The sequence below is a fragment of the Zalophus californianus genome, chromosome 17 (assembly GCF_009762305.2).
Source record: "Zalophus californianus isolate mZalCal1 chromosome 17, mZalCal1.pri.v2, whole genome shotgun sequence".
Taxonomy (NCBI): domain Eukaryota; kingdom Metazoa; phylum Chordata; class Mammalia; order Carnivora; family Otariidae; genus Zalophus; species Zalophus californianus.
The window spans coordinates 58787389-58807297 of record NC_045611.1 but is presented as its reverse complement, the minus strand read 5'-3'; the positions used below and the strand labels follow the sequence as shown (position 1 = coordinate 58807297).

General features: G+C 45.7%; 1 protein-coding gene across 8 annotated transcripts; it reads right to left on the bottom strand.

Moving 5' to 3' along the window:
- Positions 1-1809: 1809 nt before the first annotated feature.
- On the bottom strand, positions 1810-19581 carry LOC113915705 (zinc finger protein 264-like). 8 transcript variants are annotated; one of them, XM_035724958.1, is made up of 6 exons: positions 18536-19579; positions 17322-17505; positions 17097-17198; positions 16854-16980; positions 9835-9930; positions 1810-5971 (listed from the first exon to the last, which is right to left on the bottom strand). In XM_035724958.1, exons 4-6 carry the CDS (start codon positions 16885-16887, stop codon positions 4344-4346), a joined length of 1758 nt encoding a protein of 585 aa, XP_035580851.1. In that variant the 5' UTR covers positions 16888-16980; positions 17097-17198; positions 17322-17505; positions 18536-19579; the 3' UTR covers positions 1810-4343. The 8 variants fall into 8 exon arrangements, with proteins under 8 accessions (XP_035580851.1, XP_035580847.1, XP_035580852.1 ...); XM_035724954.1 differs by lacking the exon at positions 17097-17198 and having other exon boundaries at positions 18536-19581; XM_035724959.1 differs by lacking the exon at positions 17322-17505 and having other exon boundaries at positions 17097-17261.
- Positions 19582-19909: the final 328 nt, after the last annotated feature.

The window sequence follows — 19909 nt, the reverse complement described above, 5'->3', positions numbered from 1 at the left end:
ATTCGAGTCCCTGAAAGAAAGCAAAGAGTAGGGCTGAAAAGCTATTTGAAGACATAATTGTTGAAAATCCCCCAAATTTGGCAAAGGACCTGTATCTTCAGATTTAAAAAGGTAAACAAATTTAAACAGGAAAACCAAAAATTCAATGCCAGGACACATCGTAATCAAACTGATGAATTCTATAGACAAAAACACTTTAAAAGCACTTGACAGGATGCAGCACAGTAAGTTTTTCATCTGAAACCACGGAGAACACAGGGAAGTAACATGTTCTTCTTGTACTAAAAGAACTGTAAACCCAAAGTCTTCTCTCCCACAAAAACATCTATCAGGAATGAAAGGGACATAGAAAATCTTTTAGATGAAGGAAAACAAAGTCCTTTGTCAACAGCAGACCCACCCCAGAAAAAAGGCTACAGTAAATTTGCCAAACTGAAGGGAAATGTTAACAGAAGGCCTAGGACTTCAAGAGGGGAGAAAGAAGGAAGGAGGGAGCAGGGAGAAAACAATGCAATGGGTAACAGGTAAACAGCATACTTTTCGTGAGTTTTGTAAAAAATGTTTTCACAGCCCAGGCACAAATTGTAACATCCGAATTGGTGCTCAGTGTATAAAGAGAAAATACTTAGAATTATATTTAACCCAGAAAATGTAAAGGAACCTCATGGAATTAAGGTTTCTATACATCAAAGTGCTAAAATGCTGATAATACTAGACAGTGATAACTTATGTATGTATAAAACCTAGACACAGAAATTAAGACAACACTCAAAAATGTTATAGATATACTAGGAATTCTAAAAAATGCTGAAGTAACCCACAGGAGGGAAAAACAAACAAACAAACAAAAAACACAAAACAGAAAAGCAACATAACAAAAACCAGAAAACAAGATGAATGCTATAAAGGGAACACAAAAAACAAATTAAAAAACAGTACACTTAAGCCCTAACATACCAATAATTATTTTCAATCTAAGTGATATAAATCTACCAATTAAAACATAAAAAGTAGAAGAATGGATAAAAAAGTTAAGACCCAACTATATGCTGTTTCAAGAAACTTGCTTCAAATGTAAAGATACAGATAAAGTTGAAAATAAAATTATGGAAAAATATAAACCATGCAAACATTAATCAAAACATGCAGTGGGGGGGGGGGGTGCCTGGGTGGCTCAGTCGGTTATTAAGCGTCTGCCTTCAGCTCAGGTCATGATCCCAGAGTCCAAGATCGAGTCCCACGTCAGGCTCCCTGTTCAGCAGGGAGTCTGCTTCTCCCTCTGTCCTTTACCCGGCTTGTGTTCTCTCTCAAATAAATACATAAAATCTTTAAAAAAAATGCAGTAGGGACTATGTTAATATCACTCAAAGTATGCTTCAAAGGCGAGAAAATGAACAGGGACAAAAAGGGACATCACATAATGAAAGGGTCAACACACCAAGATAATATACCAATACTAAATGGGAATGCACCAAACAACAGAGCTTTAAAATACCTGAAGCAGGGGCGCCTGGGTGGCTCAGCTGGTTAAGCGACTGCTTTCGGCTCAGGTCATGATCCTGGAGTCCCAGGATCGAGTCCCGCATCAGACTCCCTGCTCAGCAGGGAGTCTGCTTCTCCCTCTGACCCTCTTCCGTCTCGTGCTCTCTCTCTCTCATTCTCTCTCTAATAAATAAATAAAATCTTTAAAAAAAAAAAAAATACCTGAAGCAGAAAATGATAGACTAATTTTTTTTTAAGATTTTATTTATTTATTTGAGAGAGCAAGAGAGCACACAAAGAGAGTGGCAGGCACAGGGAAGAGGGAGAGGGACAAGCAGGCTCCCTGCTGAGCAGGGGGCCCGATGTGGGGCTCCATTCCATGACCCTGGGATCACGACCTGAGCTGAAGGCAGATGCTTAAACAACTGAGCCACCAAGGCACCCCAGAAAAACGACAGAATTTAACAGATGAACAGACAGTTATACCTCAGGACAGTTCTACATCAGGACTTCATCATCTGTCTCTCTGGAATTGACAGAAATACTAAACAGAAAGTCAGTAAGGATATAGAAAATTTGAATACTACTAGCAACCAAGAGGATTGTGCGGACATTTATAGAAACTCCACCCAATGACAGCAGAACAACATTCTTTTCAGGAGGCCTTTTAGAACATTCAATAAAATAGACTGTATCTTGGGTCATAAACACTTCAATAAATTTAAACAGACCAAACTAGAAATCAGTAACAAAAGATAACAAAAATACTCCAAACACTAGAAACCTAAATAATAATCCATGAACCCATTAAAGTCTCTATAAAGAAATTGAGAAACATTAGAGCTGAAGAAACTGTAATGAAAACTTATGGGATGAAGCTGTCACAATGCTGTGAGAAAACTTTATAGTACTAAATGCTTACATTAGAAAAAAGAAAGAGCAAAATACAACCAAAGTAGAAGATATAAAGATGAGAACGGAAATTAGTGAAATTATGAATAGCAAGAGAAAAATCAATGAAATAAAGTGCTGATTCTCCAATATGATCAGAATTGATAAATGCCTAAGAAGATGGACAAAGATAGGAAGAGAGTGGACATATTTCCAAAATCAGGAATCAAATGGGATAGAAGTATAGATCCTGCTCCCATTAAAAGAGTAATAAGGAAATAAGTCTATAAACTAATTAGAAAATTTAGATGAAATGGAACAATTCCTTGAAAAGGACAAACTTCAAACTATCCAATATCTCCAACATCAAAATTATTCTGAATTCAAGAAATTAGAGGAAATCGCCACTGAATTGTACAATTAAAATGGTTAAAATGGTAAAAAAAAAAAAAAAAGAAGTTAGAGGAAAACCTCAACAAAATACAGTCAAATGGAATGTTTTAATATATATTATATATATATAAAAAAAATTTATACTCTGCAACCAAGTGGGATTTATTCCAAGGATGCAAGGCTGGTTCAATATTCAAAACTAGTCAATGTAATACATTATATCAACAGGCTATAGAAGAAAAATCAGATGATCACATCAACTGATGGAGGCAAAGCATTTGAAAAACTCTAACACTCATTCATAACAAAAAAAACTCAGCAAATTAAGAATAGATGGAAATTTTCTAAACTTGATAAGAAAACTTAAAAAACAAAACAAAAAACCTTCAACTAACATCACACTTGATGAAAACCTGAACATTTTCCTCTTAATATGAGGAATCAGTCAAGGGCATCCTTTCTTACTATTCAACATCACGTTGGAAGTCCAACTAGTGCAGTGAGGTAAAGTAACAGATATACAGATGGGAAGGAGGAAAAAGACTCTATGCAGCAGACATGTCTTTACAGAAAAGCCTGAGGATTCTACCCAAAGAAATGTCTACAAATGTCACCATGGTTGCAGGACACCAAAGTTATCACTCCAAAAACAATTATCTTTCTGCATACTACTAAAGATCATATGGAAAAATGAAACTGTAGATATCAATACCATTTATGATCATTCAAAAAAAAAAAAAAACCCTAGATACAACTCTTAACAAAAATGTACAGAACCTGTTAAGTTGAAAATTATAAAACAGTAGTGAAATATCAAGAATTACTTAGCATACCATGTACGGTGTTCATGATGCTGCTTTTCAACAAACATATCTACAGATTTCAATCAATTCCTATAAAAATGCAAGATTTCTTTGCATCCTAAGATTCATATGAAATGTCAAAGGAATTAGCAAAACTAAATCAATTTAAGTAAGAATAAAGAGGAATCACCTTACCCAATTTTGAGGTTTACCATATAGCTACAGAAATTAAGTAAATAGACTGGATCAAGAACAAGTCTGAAAAAGTCTGTTTGGTGTTTAACACCAAATAACAGTTTTCTAAAAATGTAAGCTTTAGAGTCTTAACTGGTACAATAAAATGTGTTCTTATGTGTATATTTATCACTTTAATAACTTGTCCTCAACTGTCTAACCCTCCTGACATTGGACAGCAATGAATGTATATACATGACACATACAGGGTCAAGGTCCACTGCCTCTGAAACATCTCCCTGGCCCCAAGTAAACTAAGGAATCCATGACAAAGTGCTGTAAGCTGGACAGAGAAGTCTCAAAAGTTTTTCATTTCATTTGCTCTTCTACATCTCCACCTTCTTTTTATAAAAATTCCTGAGATAACACTGCAGTGTAAACTAAGGAGAAACATGTAGGTGAAGGTTTTACTTCATGCACAATAAACACTGCTCTCTCCCTCACGGATGAATTCTCAGATGCAGAATAAGGCTCTGGGCTCAGTCAATCTCTAAAATGCGTCTCTACGTGATTACTGATGGTCTGGGATGGAAGATTTTCTCACAGTGTAGATACTTGGGGGGTTTCTCTTTGGTGTGTCCGATCAGATGCCATGGTAGATGTTTTATCTGGCAAAAGGTTTTCCTCAGTGGTTACATTCAAGAAGTCTTTCCCCAAAAGGAGTTCTCGGAGGGTGACTGAGGACTGCCCACTCGTGAAGGGTCTTCCCACTTCTGTTACACTGACAGGGTTTCTCCCATTATGAATCCTCTGATGCTGAGTGAGGGATGAGCTGCGACTGAAGGCTTTTCCACACTCACTACACTTATAGGGCTTCTCTCCAGTGTGGATAATAGCATGTCGAATGAGGTTTGTGCTCCAGCAAAAGGATTTCCCACACTCCATGCATTCATAGGGCTTCTCTCCACTGTGAATCCGCTGGTGCCTCGTGAGCCCAGACCGGCGGTTGAAGGCCTTCCCACACTCTGAGCACTCGAAGGGCTTCTCTCCAGTGTGGATGCTGAAGTGTCGAATGAGGTCTTTCCTAGTGCTAAAGGCTTTCCCACATTCTTTGCACTCAAAAGGTTTTTCTCCAGTGTGGGCCCTTTTATGCAAGATGAAAGTAGAGCAGTGGGTGAAGGCCCTTCCACATTCAGTGCACACAAAAGGCTTCTCCCCAGTGTGAATCCTCTGATGCCTCTTGAGGTATGACCTGTGGTTGAAGGCCTTCCCACACTCTAGGCACTCAAAGGGCTTCTCCCCAGTGTGGATGACGTAGTGGTGAATGAGGGCTGCACTCTCACAGAAGGCTTTCCCACACTCACTGCACTCATAGGGCTTCTCCCCAGTGTGAGTCTGCTGGTGCCACACCAGGTATGACTTGTGTTTGAAGACCTTGCCACACTCGAAGCATTCATAAGGATTCTCACCACTGTGGATGATGTGATGTCGAAGGAATCCTGGCCTATGTCTAAAGACTTGCCCACATTCTTTGCACACAAAGGATTTCTCTCCAGTGTGCCTCCTCTTATGCAAGACGAAATTGGAGCGGTGGGTGAAGGCCTTCCCACATTCGTTGCACTTATAAGGCTTCTCTCCACTGTGAATCCGCTGGTGCTGTGTAAGGTATGACTTGCGGTTGAAGGCCTTCCCACACTCCATGCACTCGTAGGGCCTCTCCCCCGTGTGGATCATGTGGTGCTGGAGGAGGTGTGTGCTCTTAATAAAGGTTTTCCCACACTCAGTGCATTCATAGGGCTTCACTCCAGAGTGAATCTTTTCATGTCCAGCAAGAAGGTGCTTCTTGTTAAAAGTTTTCCCGCATTCGTTGCACTTAAAGGTATTTTCCTCCTCCTGAATCATGGGATCTTTACCTGATCCACACGAGTCATGGTCACGGACAGCACCTCCTGAGTGGATCAGCTCCTGTGCAATTTGCGAACATATACCATCAGCTGTCCCTAAACCATCAGGTTCAGGGCTTGTTTTCTCAGGGAGCTTCTCCCTCTGGGGTTCCAACCCTGATCTCAAGTGTCCTTCCTGCATTTCTAATGGCCCACTCTGATCCTTGGTTTGGCCCAGATGGAAATTCCCTGGGTCTCCCTGTCTTAGTTCCTGGAACAAGGCCCCCTCAGACAGGGCTGGTGCACAAGGGGAAAGTTCTGTAGTCTTGGGTTTTCCCTTGTCACCTGAAAGAAACCCAATACACAAAAAGACCTGTTAGTAATGACAACACAGAAAAAACAAAATCAGCATTTCAGTGAAAAAAATGAAGACGAAAACAGAGTCTGTGTCTGTGATGTTTTACTACCTCTGAATCTCAGGACTGCAATTTCTTTTTTTTCCCTGGGCCTTGGACTGTTGACACCTTGAAAGGGAGACCCAGGAGAAGCTAGGTGAGGGGACAGAGGTCTGGAATGGAGACACCACTACAATTCCATACTGGATGCGGCCAGACAGACTAGTAAGAATGCTGTGTTTGGTTTCCACTAAGTGAGGACATTGCTGTAACAACACTAGGAAAGGGCACCTAATGGAGCCCTACTGATAGAAGACAGAAAGCGTGTAATGCAAAATTAACTTTTCCCTAAAAGAAGTTTGGTCTTTGTCCCAGCTCCAAGGAAGTAACCTCTCAATGCTGTTTAGTTCCAGAGCAACAGACCTGTCTTTGTCATTCATAGTGGGTGCCTAGGAATGCACCTGATACTTTATGACAACACATAACTCATCGTGGGCCCCTAGTTTATACTGAAGAGATGACTCAGGGTAAGATCTGGCCATATCAGAAAAACCAACCATATAATTAGGAAGCTGAGGCTTTGAGCCACGAGGTATCAGCTGGACCTCTGGAAAGGAAAAAAGGGCTAGAGACTGAGTCCCACTGGTAATGACTCAAATCAATCATGCTTATGTAATGAAGGCTCAATAAAAATACTGAGGCTCTGGCCAATTTCCTGGGTTGGCAATATCCATGCACCTATTGTCACACAGGATGCCAGGAGGTAACAAGTCACTGAAGACACGGGAATTTTGTATTTGGAACACCTCTGGCCCCTCTTCTAAGTTGCGCCTTTGAACAAACATGATTGAAAGTACAGTATAATAGCTTTTAGGAAGCTTTTGAGTCCCTCTATCAACTCATTGAACCTGAAGGTAGTTCTGGGAAATCTCTGAACTTCCAGTAGTTTCAGATGACTTGGGCAGGCTTGGCAGTCTTAGGAGTTCTGTGTTCTTAGCCTTGAGTTTGCATGGCTAACTGTGTGCAGAAAGAGATCCAACGGAGTTTTCTAGTAAGAGGTGCCCATGATATGGCATCACAAGAATTACCACAGATAAAGTACAAAGGGCACAGTAGCCTTAGGAGACAGAATGTACAAAGGGACCAAGAGCATGAAGATGGTACTGATGAGGATCCAGGGAAAGGTAGGAGAAGGAAACAGGATTCCCAAGGTTCTGACAGGGGTGACAGGGAGGCCTCCCAGGACAAGGCTCATAAGGCAGGAGGTGAGCAGGACTGGGCTGGACATACTGAGTCTGGTTTGCCCGAGGAGCAGTCTGGTAAAAAGACTCGCAAGGTACACATGATCTAGATGAGAAAATGGTAATACTGTACTTGAAGACATTAATGGTCAAAAAATTTTCCATATAAATCAGTAGTAATTTCTTCTACACTTTATGCCATTTTGGCTAATGAAAAGTTTCCCAGGGACGCTCTAATTTTGCATAGTGGGGAAGCCTGTATGTCCATCATTACTCAACAAAACCCGGGGGAGGGGGGACTTAATAATATAAAACTGACAATTCTACCCAAGTGAATAAAAAAAAATTCAGTACAATTCCCTATAAAATGGCAACTGGGTCATCAAGGAACTTCATAGTCTGATGGTAGGACTTGTAGGGAAGACCAAACAGGCAAGAATAAGGAAGATACCTACCGTCTCAGATAACAGTACTGTGATGGAATTACAGACTCTCAGACACTGGTACTGGCATAGAGAGAAGACAAACGGGCAAGAGAAAAAGGATAGAGAGCTCAGGAAACACACACCCACAAACACACGGAGCTCTGGTGGCTGGCAGAGGCAGAAGAGCTCAGTGGTGAAAGGAGAGAAAACAGTACATGGAGCTAGAAAAATTGGTGTCACCCTGGGAATGTAAAAACTATTCCTTGAAGGGGGGAAAATCGAATAGGGAGACGAACCATGAGAGACGATGGACTCTGAAAAACCAACTGAGGTTCTAGAGGGGAGGGGGGTGGGGGGATGGGTTAGTCTGGTGATGGGTATTAAAGAGGGCACGTTCTGCGTGGAGCACTGGGTGTTATGCACAAACAATGAATCATGGAACACTGCATGAAAAACTAATGTAATGTATGGTGATTAACATAACAATAAAAAATTTAAAGACAAAAACACACACATACAAACAAAGAAACTGTATTCCTATCTCACACTATCTTCAAATCCTACCTCAGATCAAGGAGAGTTAAATGTCAAATACCAAGTTTATACATTTTTAGGATAAAATAAACAAAAATATCTTTGATGTTGGGGATAAAGATTTTTATACAAGACAAAATCATTAATTATATAAGAAAATTACATTAAAATAAGAACCTCTATTCAATAAAATATACTTTAAATAAGTGAAAAACGATACTGAAAAGTAGAAAATTGTATCTGCAGCACCTATAATCGATGAAAGGTAAGTGCAGGGAATGTACAAAGAATCCCTACAAATCAAAAGCAAACAAGTTAATAGAAAAATAGGTATTTATCATGAAAAGACATTTCAAAAGAGAAAATACAGACTGACCAATAATCGTATGATCAGGTGCTAAAGCTCCTCAGCAATGAAGGAAAAGCAAATAAAGACCACATAAGATACAGTTTTGTGTTCATTTGATTGTCAACGATTGAGGAGCCTTAGAGTATCAAGTATTGGGCAAAGTATAGGTTGAAGGAACCTCCACGCTTTCCCGGGGAAAGTGTAAATTGGTACATGTCCTTTAACACAATGGCAATTATCCAGTAAACTTGGAAGCTTGCATAGCCTATAAACCAATAATTTCACTCCAAGAAACACCAAAGACACCGTAATCATGTGCAAGATGACTGATACAGGACTGCTCCTGGCAGCACCACGTATGAGAGTCAAAACATGTGAATAATTGAATGTACACAGAGTAGATGAATATGATGTGAGACAGGAATTTATTGATTTTCTTCAGCTAAAGGAATTTGAGTCTATTTTTATGTTGAGTAGAGAAAGGATGACATTACATTACAAAACAAACAATATGAATGAAGAAAACATCTTCCTGAAAAGGTGTGCTCTAGACTCTGGTTCAGGAACTGGCCAAGGCCAGAGGCAAGACCTCTCCCTCAAGATGGAAGGGGAAGCTGCAGACACCGGAGCCTGAGCAAGTGCGGTAGGGTCGAGGATCAAGCAATGGAGGAGGCGGACTTTACTTTCAACGCAAAGACCCGCTGACACCTCAGGGGTCATATGCTGAGACATCCACGGCTGGGGAAGTGGTAACCACCTGGAACAAAGTCTGAGCTCCTGGAGTAGCTCATGCAGGACACAGAGCTGACTAGAGGCACCAGCAGATACAGAGGCCGGTGAGGAGACTAGTAGCATCCCCCAGAGAAAAGAGGATGGGAGCGTGCACTGAGCTTGGGGACGGGTCTGAGGAAGGTGGTGCAAGTGATGGGATTCAGGAGATGTACGAGATGTGAAATGCACAGGACTGGGGCATGGCCGGATGCGGGGACTGAGGGAGGTGGAGGCGTGAGGAATTCTCTGAGGCCGTACCCAGTCTCTAACCTGCTTGGGTGGCAGGACCATTCACTGAAACTTGGGAGGTGGAAGGAGTGAGCAACATTCTGGGTACCTTGCCAGGCATGCTGACTTCGGGTCAAAGGGCTCCGTGCCTTCCAAACCCCCAGAGAGGCCAGAACAAGAAGCTTCCCCAGGGAACCAGGGCCAGTGGTCTCCTCCTGGTCTCGAGCCTGCAGGGTCTCCCACCTGCCCACATCTTGGATCCTACCTGGATAGGCGCTTTGAGACAGGTGTCTCTTCCACGTCCACAGCTCCTGCCCGTGCTCCAGCTGGTAGATCAGCTCAGGTCTAGGAACAGGACACCCTGTTCACAGAGAAGGAAAGAAGACACTAGGGTTTCTGTGAAAAGAAAGAAAACGTCTCAATCTAGTCTGGGACTTCAGGATGCAGAAATGACCTCGGAACGAAGTTGCTCCCATCCACACTAACAAAATACCAACCTGTCACCTGGAAATAGGCACAAACACCACTGCTGGGATCCAAAGACTTTAGACAGTAGTGCTGGCTGTGTAGACAGCACCTATTCTCTTTGGCTTCCAGCACACAGAATCCCAGGGAATATGACCCCCTCCTTCCAGAAAGTGTTTCCTAATCAATCCAAGTAAGTGAGTCTCAACCATGCGTGCATCAACCCCTCCTGGCATGTTGGGTTCACATCCAATGGAAAGGAAATCTCTGCAGGTGAGGCCTGGATATCGGTAGATTTTAAAACCTCCCCAGATGATTCCGGCATCAAAGGAAGGTTGAAAAACCAGTCTCTACCAACCTGCAAGTGGCATTCCTCAATCACCAATAGTTAGAGGTACGCAACTTTAGAAAGCTCTATTCCAGGATGGCTGAATGAGGGGATCTGCTGCTCCTGTTGTCTGGCGGCGTCCCGGGACTTTTGTGAGGGAACCTGCCTAAAAGACCTACACCATAGAGAGGAAGTAAAGAAACACACAGCTGGGTTATCACCCACCCACCTGGGAGCCAGTCCCACCTCTGAGCTTCTTATTACGTGAGATAATAAATTTCCTTCAGGGTGAAGACTGAGCTGCTCTGTCATATGTAGCCAAACACAGATGCAGGGTAAAAAGACACAGGACTCTATAGAGAAATCAAAGGCAAAGGCACCAGGACCCACAGAAGGCTGCTCTGGCAGATCCTGAACAACACCCCAAGATTATCAGTTGTCACTAAGCAAATCGCTCATATCTGCTACACGCTCAGCACAGGGCCCAGTAATGGGGCAGTGGAAAGGGGAGGAAGACTCCCTTCAGCTATATGGGGCTTTAGGAAGCTGAAAGCCCAAGAGAAAAAGGAGGGGGGTGCGCTTTAAAACTTATGTACCAAGCAAATACCAGGTCTAGAAAACATAACTCATTCTAAACTATTTATTGATTTAAAATAGTAACAACCCCTAGATACAGAGGGAGAAAATAAAAGATAACTAAATAAGACAAAGTATATAACTAAATCACATTATAATGTGATAACATATAATTTGACCCAATTGGAAATGCAATTTCCATACACTTTCCATACAATTTCCAACACATAATAATTTGACCCAATTGGAAATGCAAAATTTATATACTAAAAACTTATATGTTATATATAATAATTATGTACAGCATAACAAAATTTATACTCCCAAAAAAAATTTATCACCAAAACATAACACGGCACCGATCGGTTTTTCTGACTCTACAATATAGGTTCTGAGTTAACTTTAGAATTTGCTAAAATGTACCAAATGACAAAACTTCATACATTTAATTAATACTAGGGCTCAAATCATAGTGATACCTGGAGATCCCACTAAATTTAAATATTACTCTGCCCCAACTTAAAAAGTAGTGAAATACAGAGGAAAAATACGTATGTCTCACTTTAACTGTAGACTTGCCTATATTTCCCCTACTCATAGTATCCATTGTCCTAAAATATCCCATTTTGGGCATGGATGCTCACAAATTGACTTGGTAAAATGGGACCCACAAACACCAGTTGAGATAGTGAATATGGCCCAGTGGAAGCTGGAAAAGGGCCTCCAGGGAGTAAAACTTCACGTAACAGCTAATCAATAAAGGAATGACTGTCCTATTGCTTCTCCATTTGACAGCCCAGTTGTGTCTGTTCTTAACCTGGGAAAAATAAAGGGCTCCTCCTGGTGGGTTACTACAATCTTAATGTGGTGGTCCATCCATTAGGGTTCCTGCTAAGGACCGAGTGTCTGCCTCTAAATGTCATTACTTAGCCCAAATTCCCAATGTGATCACATCTGAAGATAGGGCCTGTAAGGAGGTAATTAAGGTTAAATGAGGTCGCGGGGATGTGGCCCCAATCTGGGAGGACTGGTGTCCTCAAAGAGGAGGAGAAAGGGGCCTTTCCAAGCCAGAGGCAGGGCCACGTGAGGACACAGCACAAAGGCAGCAGCCAGGAAGAGCTCATCATCAGAAACCCGTCTGCTGGCACCTCAGGTCTGGGACTTCCAGCCTCCAGAATGCCATGAAAATAGAGCTATTGTTTAAGCCACACAGTCTGCAGGCAGAGCTGATCCACACGATCCACACACCCAATACCCAATATAAATAAATTAATAACGTTATCCAATCAACAACCTGGCGACGACCTTGGGCTTACAGATCTGGCTGACCGTGTTCTGTCCAGGGCCTGTTTCAACGGCTTCTCTGCCAGCCTGCCTTTACTCTGAAGGTAAACTTTTCTTTCCCAGGCTGCCTGTGAGGCTGGCTCCACAGCTCTGCCGCTGCAATCTCTGCACACAAGAGCTTAAGTGCACCCACCTTTCTCTAGTAGCACAGGTGTGACGGTACACTGATGACAGCCTCGTCCAAGGAAATTCACTCGACACATTCATACGGATACATCAATCCAGTGTCTTTTCGTCCCACTGTGGGGACAATTTCAGCTAATACTACTACTTAGTATTATTTGGGGGCTGGTGACTACATTCCTCATTTATAAATTTTATTTAATCTCACTACTGCTGTTAGTTACCAATCAGCCCAATTACCAATCCCCAAGGATTTCCTCCAACAAAGACTCTAAGATCTATTCAAAATACCGTTAACAGCACAAGCTCAGCACAGCTCCTCAGGACTCTGTACGACAGAATGGAACCCCATCTGGGCCCTCTGGCATAGCTCCACCTGTAGGAGGTGGCAGCTTCTCCTGTCCTCAGTCCCTTGCCAGACGCTACAGTGCTGGAGGAGGTCAGCCCTCCCCCAGACCCTCTGGCCACCTGGAAAGTCCCTTGAGATTAACAGAGTGAACAGTTACGGGAGTTTGTGGACTATTAGAAAGACACTGCTATCCATCATACGTGATGGAGTTCAGTGGAATGTTGCTGCTTTCTATCCCTTAGCCAGCATGTTCTAAATAAAAAATGAGACCTAAAAAATATTACTTGACCAAACTTCGCGGGGGGGGTATCTTAGTGCCAAATGCCCTGATCAACAAATGGCCCCATCTCCACATTCATTATAAAGTGCAGGGCCATTGCCTAAAAATGGTCTGCTTTGGGGTAAAGAACTCCTAAGAATCTCTTGTCTCACAGACACTCCAAATAGAAGTCAAAATCATACATCTCTGCACATACAGCCACAACACAAGGCACTGCCAGGACATTCCTTATTCCCTTCAGAATTGCAGACAATACTGGTAATAGACACACATTTCACTTCTCAAATTACACAATGCTACGCTCTGGGAAGAGACATTCAACAGAGCTTTCATGGCCCAAACATGCCCCAAAGAACTGGTTTAAGTAAAAGACATAAATGGTCACTTGAAACAACTCCTTTTAAATTCCAGTGTGACAAATAAACCCCTAAATGGGTCTCTATCTTGCCTTAATAAAAGGCCTCTTGGTCTACTTACACCGCACACTAACACCACTGTTTCAACCAAACATGGCAAAAACCCCATCGACGTGAGTGGGCACTCACTTGCAAAGGACACCCCAGTCACACACCCAGACAACATCGTCCCAGACCCCTCAACGATGAAGACGACTCCACCCCCTGATGCTAAAACCTTCACCCCAGCAAATGTCCACAGACTACCTCTCTTAAGACAGAAATTAGACACAGGACCTTTTTTGCTTTCTATTAAGAATTCTATTATGTTCCTGAGGTGACTTTTTTAAAAAACTTCTAAGGAGGAAGGGTAAGGATAACGAATCATTTGATTATAACACTGGAACATTCTGTTCCATCCCTTCACCTCTGTGGAGGCAAAAAGGGCTGGAGATTGAGTTCAATCACCAACGGCCAGTGGTTTCATCAATTATGCCTAGGTAATGAAGCTTTCACAAAAAACCCTAACTAAAGTCATTCAGTGAGTTTCCAGGTTGGTTAACCCAACGAGGTGCTAGAAGGGTGCAAGCCCAGAGGGCACGGAAGCTCAATGCCCTGTCCTATGAACCTTGTTTGCATCTCTCCCATTTAGTGGTTTCTGAATTCAAAACAGTTAATATTAAGTAAGGTGCTTTCCTAAGTTCTGTGAGCCACCCTAGCAAATGGTCAACTCTGAGGAAGGGGTCCTATCTCTGATTTACAACCAGCTGATCAGCACAGGTGACAACCTGGACTTGGGACTGGCGTCTGAAGTGGATGGGTGGGAGGGCGAGAGGCTGCCCAGGAGACTGAGCCCTTAACCTGTGGGATCTGTGCTAACTCCACGTAGTCAGTGTCAGAACTGCATGGTGTGAAAACAAAATTTGGTATCAGAAGTTGCTGAGTAGAGGAAAAAGTTTTTCTTTTACACACAACTACAACACACACAGGCACATGTGTACAGGTGTGTGCACGTGTATATATATACACAAAACACACATAGATACGTAAAATATACAATAGCATTACCTCCCTGTGTCGTCTGTCACTAAGTCACCTCTGTAAATTAAAATCTTTCAAGTATAAATTAATAGAGGGGGAATGCTGTGGGAATTTAAATGAGTAGAGCATGAATAGGCCCGAACAGTCCTGCTTGGTCAGTGCTCAGGGCATCTGTGCTGATGACTATGAACTTCTTTTTTAACATGACTCATGTCTAATTTTTCTTATTTTCGTCAAAGAAAGAATCTTGCATCACTCTGGTAAATGGGAAACCTAGAGTCACTTCCTTTGGTGGCAGGTCACCACGAAAACTCAACAATGAAATCAAAATGATGTTAAGTCCCAGTGACCTCATGCTCCCTACTCAGGGCTATAAACTCAAGGCTACTCCGTTTTAAAGGGAAAAGTACCAACAATCGGAGGGTGGGGGGAATGAAGAAAGTGTATTAAGATTCAGCACTAAATCCAGACTTGCCATCAAAAACAATCAGAAGGCAGGAAACGATTATGCCAGGTTGTCTCTCAAAGCCAGTTGACGAAGTATTCCTGCACTCTCTGAAACAAGGTTTCTCAATCTCGCATAATTACTTGGGCTCATGGGCGTGACTATTTAGGTCAAGGTAATTCTTTGTTGGGAAAACAGGGAGGAAACGGTCCTGCGCGTCCTAAGGACGTGCTGGCGGCATTCCAGGTCTCCCCCCACTAGGTGCCGGTCCCACCTCCACCCCACCTGTGACAACCAAAAATATCTCCAGACACTGGCCAGCGTCTGCGGGGGGCGACACCGTCCCCGGATGAGAACCACTGGCACAGAGAGTGGTCACCAGGATGACGAGACCAAGTGAGGGGTGGGGGAGGGGCCGCCATGAGCTCCGCTGGGCAGGACACAGCTGGCGAGACAGGGATTCTGCACAGAAGGGGTGACCGCGAGAGAGGCTGAAATGCCCACGGACACTCCCCAGGCGGACACAACAGCAAGCAGAGGCCCGAGGCAGGGCCGGGCGTGGGGAAATCACTAGATGCCCAGCACAGCCAGAGCACAGTGAGCTCAGGGAAAGCACTGACGGTGGCGGATGAGGTCAGCAGGAAAAGAGAGCAGACTTTTTATTTTGAAACATTTTGTTATGAAATATTTAATCTAGCCAACTTCTCTAATTTTGCTTTTTCTCTTCTCACTGACAGACATAATTCCAGTCCTCTAAGAACAGGCATGTCTCATCCTAAGCTCTGGATTTATAGCCCTTTCCCTCAAGTTGAATGGCGCTGTGGTCATTCTCCTCAAGCAGAGAAACATCTAAGCTGGTGTTTCTCAACCATGGCACTCTGGATGCTGCAGGCGGGATAATCCTTCATTGAGGAGGGCGGTTTGTCCATCGAAGGACGTTTACGGCATCTCTGGACTCTAACCACTAGACGCCAGTACCACCTACACTCAAGGCCAGACAACCCAAAGTGGCTGCAAACATCGCCAAATGTCTCCTGGGGGCACAAATCCCAACTGCTGAGAAGTATTACTCTAACCTCTCTCTCGGACTGGCAGAGGATGTTGGCCCTCGAAACAAGCGATAATCGCGAAGGCACACAGACACAAAGGAGCCCCACAACCGGGATCATGTTGTTTGGGACAACACCTGTTGGCACTGAAGGCCAAGGCCTCCCGGGGCCCTGCCTGACTCACTCTCTTCTTGGAGAACATCCCATCACTCACAGCCCTGCTAAGGACACTTGAGCCAATCAGGCTCACGCAGTCAGCTCCCTCTCTGGAATGTGAAATCAGAACCTCGGATGGAGGCCGGTCTGTGCTGGGCACTGGGTGAGAGGTCCAGAGAAGCACTGGCTCGGGTGGCCATTCCTGCCCCAAGGACACCGCACACAGCCCAGCAGCAGACACAGAAAGAGGAACAACATAAACACGAAAAAAGACGCGGAGACCAGGAATCTGGGGGCCAGAAAGAGCAGGGACCAGGTGGCCAGTCCTGTCGCAACCTGATGAGGCAGAGGAAAAACCTTTCTGCATACAGTGACATGAGCAGAGAGAGCCAGAGAGAGAAGCCAGGACAAGAGACCAGAAGCCAGGGTATAATAGTGGTGGTTCCCTGTTCCTCTGTCAGTCCCTCACAGGATCCAGCTGGAAACCCTCCCTCTGGGTCTGCACAACACCCCCCTTTCCTTCCATTACTTTCTAGGAGCCAAAGAGGAACTGTTTCTTGCCCAGACAGACACAGGAGAGCAGGCCCAAAGAGATGAGTCTAGAAAATGACTGAAGCTGCGGGCGGGTGGGGGTGGGGACCCAGAGGCCTTCTTGACCAGCCAGGCCTGGAGCCACAGGGTGCTCTGACAAGAAGGTGGCAGGTCCCCCCATGGTGGAGTGGGGAGGACTCACCCAGAGACACCAGAAGGCCACAGTTTTCCAGCATCACCTCCTGGTACAGGGTCCTCTGGGCCGGGTCCAGCTGCCCCCACTCCTCCTGGGTAAAAGTCACGGCCACATCATCGAAGGTCACAGATATCTGGAAAGTCAAACAGAGGTAGTAGCGTTGGCCTTGGGCCTGTTGGATGTGATCAGAGCTCATCCCTACATCCCTGGTAAAGACGCAGAGTGATCAAGGTTCAAATCACCAAGTACCTCCTGAGGGCTAAGCTCTGCGCTGGGCTCAAGGGGCAGGTGGGCAATGCTTCGGATGTACTACGGTAGAGTCTAAGGGAGAAGCTTTCTCCGTGGGAGCCACTGGAAGGTCACACAAGACAATGGAGATGACGCGAGGACTGGGAGATGCAGACAGCAAGGGCTCTAGGACGCCAGAGGAATGAGTGAATATGATAATAACAGTATCAGTAACAACAGCAGTACCTGAGCCTCACTGGTCCTGCTAGCTGCCTGCCCCATGCTGAGGGCTTCACATCCTGGTTAAAGGGACTATAAGTCCCCAGTTCTTAAGTCAGTCTCCTGTGGCTTGCATCCAAACTCTTGAAACCCGACACTTGCCAGCTGTGTTACCTTGAAGACATCACTTCATTTCTCTGAGCCTCGGTTTCTGGATCAATACAATAATAGTTCCCACTTCACCAATAACAGTTGTGCGATTTAAACAGAAATTACTCACTGCTCAGTGTGCTTTGGGATTTTCATTGTTTCTCCCACAGCCCATGACATCTCATCACCTTCATGGCACAGGGAAAGGCTAAGGGAGCTCCACCAATTGATGCAAAGTCTTGCATTTTACAAACCAGAAGCGAGATTTTTAAGACAGATTACTCTAACACAGTGTTGAAAAGAGTAAACTGGACATTCCTCCACCATCAGAGTGATTACAAGTACGGAGGCTATGAAGCATTTACCCCAGTTTTTGCTGTTAAATAATTTCCATCCACGCCCAAGATATTTCTGTGAACATGGGCCGAGGAGCAGTGCCCGGATTTGTTCCCCAGGCCCCCTGGGCCTTCCCTGGGTCTCCCAGACTGGCGGGAGCTGCCACAATGCACCCTACGCCTCCTTGTCCTTCCTGAGCTCTGAGAACCTCTACCCCTGAGGCCAGGAAGCCCAAACAGCTAGAGGTAACACAGGCACCGGCCCCCAAGCGTGCTGGCTGAGGGCTGGAGGTGCCCCCTGCAGAAGACCACAGGGCCGCGCCCTCCAGAGGCGCTCAGCAGCCGGGAGGAACCACCGCAACCTCACCGGCCCTCGTGGGCCTCCCTAAACACCCAAGGTACTTTGCTTTAGTCCACGCACCTCTGTCTGAAAAGCTCTCCCGCCTCCGCCCGGTGCCCAAGGTCCCCTGTTGGAGGGGGACAGGTGGGGCAGCGCGAATCAACCCAGGGCAGGGGGCGGGGTGGAGCCTCCCCTAAGAATGACGGGCGTCCCCGGCGGGAGCATCGTTCTTTCCACCACGTAGTGAAGGGGCCCAAACGCCTCACGGAACCGGGGACCCGCGGGTGGCACGCCAGGCGCGCACGCCCAAACACACAACCGCAGAGACACGTGCGGCGGACGTCGGAGCTCCCGGCCGCGCAGCGCCCGTGCTCCCCCGCAGAGCGGCAGCAATCCCGGAACCGACGTCCACTGACCTGGGCCCGGCCGCTCGGCGGCGCCGCCATCGCGGGGCCCTGCGGGCGAGCACACCTCTGCTCTGCGCGCCCTGGCGACCTCGGCGGAGCGCGGCGTCCCCCGAGTAGAAGGCACCACGACCCGGGGCGCCGCCCTTGGCGACTGCGGGGATGGGGGCGGCTGCAGAGGCCGCGGCCCAGCGGGCGGCCGGGGGAGGGCACACCGCTCCAGGGGGTCACGGCCGCTACAAAACGCGAAGGTGAGTTCCTTCCTCCTTCCGGCTCGTTCCCCGCGGAAGGGCCAAGGTGCGGCACCGGCCCAGCCCTCGGCGAGTCAACGCCGTCCCGGGGCCAACGGCAGAGGCTAATGGCGGCGGCAGCGGAGCGCCCGGAAGTCCCGCCCACGTAGGGGGCCTCAGGAAACGCCCCTTTCCGGGGCTGTCAGGGGCCCGCGCCGCCTCCGATGCCTTCTGGGTACTGTGGTTTCCCTCGTCTGTGTCCGGCCGCGCGAGGCGGCTCTTCGCCGGAGTCTTCCTCCGGGAGGACGGAGCGCGAGCCGCTGAGCGGCCGACCGGCCTCTTTGCGATCCGGGGGGCCCAGGGGGCAGGAGCGAGAGCCTTCGTTCTGTAAACCCGAGGCTCGGGACGGACGTTCGTCAGGGCGGAGGCATATGCAAAGGCCCAGAACTCGCCCTCGGCTCGAGGCTGGCCGGTTGACTTCCCCTTTTTGGTACCACCTCCCCCGATCCTCCTGTCTGGGAGCAGACAAAAGAGTAGTTTAAAAATCGACACCGGCAGTCCGCGTTCACAAATTGCACACTCTCTTGGGCCTTCTGTAAGATGAATGAATTTCTGAGTCACGTAATTGGCCCAGATTACCAAAAAATGGATTTGCCATTCTGTGAAGTGGGGAGGAGCAAATAGAGGGCGTGCGGAGGGAAACTCAGGACTCCGGTTTTGAACATTATCAATTTGAAATGCCCGTGAGACCACAAGCATGTGTTAGGTAGGCATTTCAGCCAATGACTGAACATTGGAAGAGAGTTCAGCCTTGATAAAATAAAGGAAATTTTCAACTTTCCGTGTTTGTGGGCCCTGCTTTTTGGGCTCGCAGGGAAGCTATACTTTAGCATTTACCAAAGTCAAAATGACTTTGGCAAAACGTCAAAGCATGGGCTCTATTTCTGCCCCAAGCACACACTGCACATCTGCTTTGTTGGAAAAAATAACCGAAAAGGAACATTCTAAACATAAAGATAAGGGGGGGGATCCCCTCCTTAGTTCCCCTTAGTCATACGGTTTTGCACATACTAAAGACGTAAGACAAAGTCTGTAACTTTCTGGAATGCCCCTGGTCATGATGATTTGTAACTCTGTGTAAAAACAAAAATATAAC

What these genes read in the sequence shown, in the direction of transcription:
- LOC113915705 (XM_035724954.1), bottom strand. Translation starts at nt 17,357, where the DNA reads ATGGGGCAGGCAGCTAGCAGGACCAGTGAGGCTCAG. An exon ending in GCAGGACCAGTGAGGCTCAG is followed by an intron (nt 16,981 to 17,321) that starts GTACTGCTGTTG and finishes TTGACTTTCCAG; the next exon opens with ATATCTGTGACCTTCGATGA. An exon ending in GTCTCAAAGCGCCTATCCAG is followed by an intron (nt 5,972 to 9,834) that starts GTAGGATCCAAG and finishes GGTTTCTTTCAG; the next exon opens with GTGACAAGGGAAAACCCAAG.